At 41.6% G+C, this 3,351-nt stretch overlaps 1 protein-coding gene across 1 annotated transcript; it reads left to right on the top strand.

Annotated features, from left to right (window-relative positions):
* Nucleotides 1-906: 906 nt before the first annotated feature.
* Nucleotides 907-2,912, top strand: LOC102080225 (piggyBac transposable element-derived protein 3). The gene is made up of 3 exons (XM_025909008.1): nt 907-1,012; nt 1,154-2,201; nt 2,328-2,912. The coding sequence occupies exons 1-3, from the start codon at nt 907-909 to the stop codon at nt 2,755-2,757; spliced, it is 1,584 nt and encodes a 527-aa protein (XP_025764793.1). The 3' UTR covers nt 2,758-2,912.
* The last annotated feature ends 439 nt before the right edge of the window (nt 2,913-3,351 follow it).

Here is a 3,351-nt window from a genome sequence, read left to right as displayed (position 1 = left end):
GTTTATTTAAATTAACATTCATAACCTGTGTAGTATTTGTAATCTGTCTGTTTGTAATAGAGGAATGATGAGCTGTTCTGTTTATTTAGAAAAAATGCCAATTTTGGGGGAAAAAAAAACTGGAGTAGAGAGAAAGTTTTCCATTAACACTTAAACATCTGAAATTTGTGGATCTTTGCAAAGCTGGCAGTGTGAAATTTGCCATGTCAGACATGTGACATGATCTGTGCTTATTAGGTGATTTTTCCACATGCATTTAAGGTTCTATAAGTGAGCAAAAAGAAGTCACAAATATTTTAATAATATTAGATTTATATGCACAGGAAGCTTTTTAAAAGCAAAAATGACCAAATTTGTGAGGCTAAACTTAACCCTCTACTGCATAGCGTTGCCCTGAGGCAACAAACCACATTTTGATGCCTCACACTGGCCCTTAAAAAAAACACAACAACTTTTTTTCCCCAAATAATGCTACCAGGCACATCTCTGTCCAATAAAATGATAAGTTGAAGGTGGTGTGACTTTCATTTGGGGGGAGGGGGACCCCTTTCTGCAAGCTGCACTACATGAGAGGCATCTCCATTAGGAGGTAAGATAAAGATCACTATTTTACATGTTTAAAGTGAAATAAATGCATATAAAAAATACTTGCATGTGCATGAATATGTTAAGAAGTATATTTGATTGTTCATTTTACTTTTTTAAATTTATTTATACAATAAAACTGTTCATTTTCATTCGTTGCCTCAAGGCAACACTGTGCAGTTGGCGTAATTTTTTTCAGGGAATATAATGCATTAGCATATGTGTGTAGACATGTGTTTGTGTGCATTTATATGATCATAATCAATGTTTTTTACTTTACAATCTACTGATAATTACAGCTCATGGACGTAAGAACCTTTTATGGAAGGAAACAAAGGGAATGTGCAGTTAGGGACATTCCCTCAGAGTGAGGACAGTGAGTTATCAGGAAGTGACAGTGAAGTGGAGGAGTGGATCCCTGAATCAGGTTTGAGGGACACTTAGGAGCTCAGGGGTCAGTTGGTAAAGTAATAGTGTGTGTGTGTGTGTGTGTGTGTGTGTGTGTGTGCGTGCATGTGCACCTTCCTGTTGCATTTCTTTCTTTCTAATACTTTGTTCTTCTTTTCAGAAGAACACCAGCCACAAGCTAGTGACTCTGAGGAAGAGGGGGATTCAGATGAAGAGGACGGTGAAGTGTCTCACCTCCCAAGATTGAGAAAAGCACACACATCCGTTGATGCCTACCCAGACTGGCAGGGCCAGCTGCCAAAAGCTGATGACATCCTGTCCCCCCTCCAATACTTCAGAAAGTTCTTCTCTGAAGACATCCTTCAAGTTATTGTAGAGGAATCCAATTTGTATGCGATTCAATGTGACCCCAACAAGCCCTTAAACCTTACCACCAACGAGTTAGAGCAGTTCCTCGGCACTGTGGTCTACATGTCCCTCTTTGGCCTGCCAGCAACTCGAATGTTTTGGAACAAAGCCACCCGAGTGTCCGAAGTAGCAGAGACAATGACCCTCAACAGATGGGAAGCCATCAAGAGGTCCCTCCACATCAACAACAATGAGGGACAGGAACAAGTTGATCCCCCCTACAAAATACGTCCTCTGGTCACTCACCTGACATCCAAATTGGTCTCCATCCCAATGAGTGAGAAGCTCACCATAGATGAGCAGATGGTGCCGTTCAAGGGGAGAAACAGGTTGAAACAGTACCTACCATCAAAACCTAAGAAGTGGGGCTATAAAATTCTCATCTTGGCAGAATCTAATGGAATACCATACAACCTTGAGATCTACACTGGGAGAGTCAACCAACCTCTTGAGCTGCCAGTTGTTGGAGCTAGTGGAAATGTCGTCCTTCGACTGGCCCAGCCAATCCCCAAGGAAGAGAACTACAAGCTCTTCTTTGACAATTGGTTCACTAGTGTCCCTCTTGTAGTCACATTGAATGAGCAGGGAATTCGGTGCACTGGCACTGTTCGTGGTAACAGATTACCTGTGGTCAACCTGAAGAGCGATGCTGATCTGAAGAGAGCAGGACGTGGGGCATTCGAAGAGAAGATAGCCATGGTGAGAGAAACCACCTTGCATGTTGTCAAGTGGTATGACAACCGCTCTGTGACCCTTCTGAGTGACCACATCGGAGCCAACCCTGTGACCAAAGTTGACAGGTGATATCAATTTATATTATCTTATAATATCATCTTCTTCTGCTAAATAGATTACCTGTTACTATGTTTTAAAATCTCAAGCAATAAATGAATAAATAAATAAATAATCTATTATTATCATTACAGGTGGGATCGCAACCAGAAGAAACACATCACTGTCCCCAGCCCTGCTGTGGTGCAAGAATATAACAAGAACATGGGTGGGGTGGACCTGCTTGACTCACTGATTGCACTCTACCGCAACAAAGTTAGATCCAAGAAATGGTACCACCGGCTGGTGTTCCACTTCCTGGACATGATCATTGTAACCACCTGGCTGCTCTACAGAAGAGACTGTGAAGGCACTGGTATGGAGAAGAAAGACCAAATGAGGCCCTTTCTACCTTCAAATCTTACATTGCAGAGGGCCTCTGCATGTGTGGAAAAAGCCTGGAGAAGAAGAGAGGTCGTCCCAGCCAGTCCATTGCTGGCGCATATGAGGAGAAGAGGAAGAAAGGACGCACAGCTCCCATTCCAGTCGAAGATGTCCGCCTGGATCAAACAGCCCACTGGCTGATCATGACTGAGGACAAGGGACGATGCAGGGTGCCAGGGTGCAATGGTACACCAAAAGCAATGTGCCGCAAATGCAATGTGCACCTCTGCTTCACCCCTGACCGCAACTGCTTCCTGAGGTTCCACACGGAATGAACAAGACAGATCCCTCAGAGATCCCTGATGAAATATTGGATGTATTTTGGAGTTTTATTGTTCTGTGAAATGTTTACATTGTTTATTTGTTGTTTGTTTATTTGTTCATCCTTGTTGGACAAGTAAAACTTATTATAGAATAACTTGATGTTTGACTACCCTTATTGCACAATGTTGCCTTGAAGCAACAAACCAATGGGGGGGGGGGAAATCAAATCAAATTTTATGATTGATATATTATTAGGGACCCTGAAGCTCCCCCAAAATAGGGTGAAATATTTTTTTCCCAAAAAATTAAAAAGTCATGCAGTAGAGGGTTAAAAATATTGTCAGTAAATGATTACTATTTATTCAGATTTGAATATACGCATTTATAAAATAGATTTATTTGTGGTCAAATTGCTTTGTATTTCTGTATGGAGTGAGCTCACATTTGTAAGTCCTCCAGAGTCAAACACAA

This window comes from Oreochromis niloticus, linkage group LG1, assembly GCF_001858045.2.
Source record: "Oreochromis niloticus isolate F11D_XX linkage group LG1, O_niloticus_UMD_NMBU, whole genome shotgun sequence".
Classification (NCBI taxonomy): Eukaryota; Metazoa; Chordata; class Actinopteri; order Cichliformes; family Cichlidae; genus Oreochromis; species Oreochromis niloticus.
This window is presented reverse-complemented; position numbering and strand designations above follow the sequence as displayed.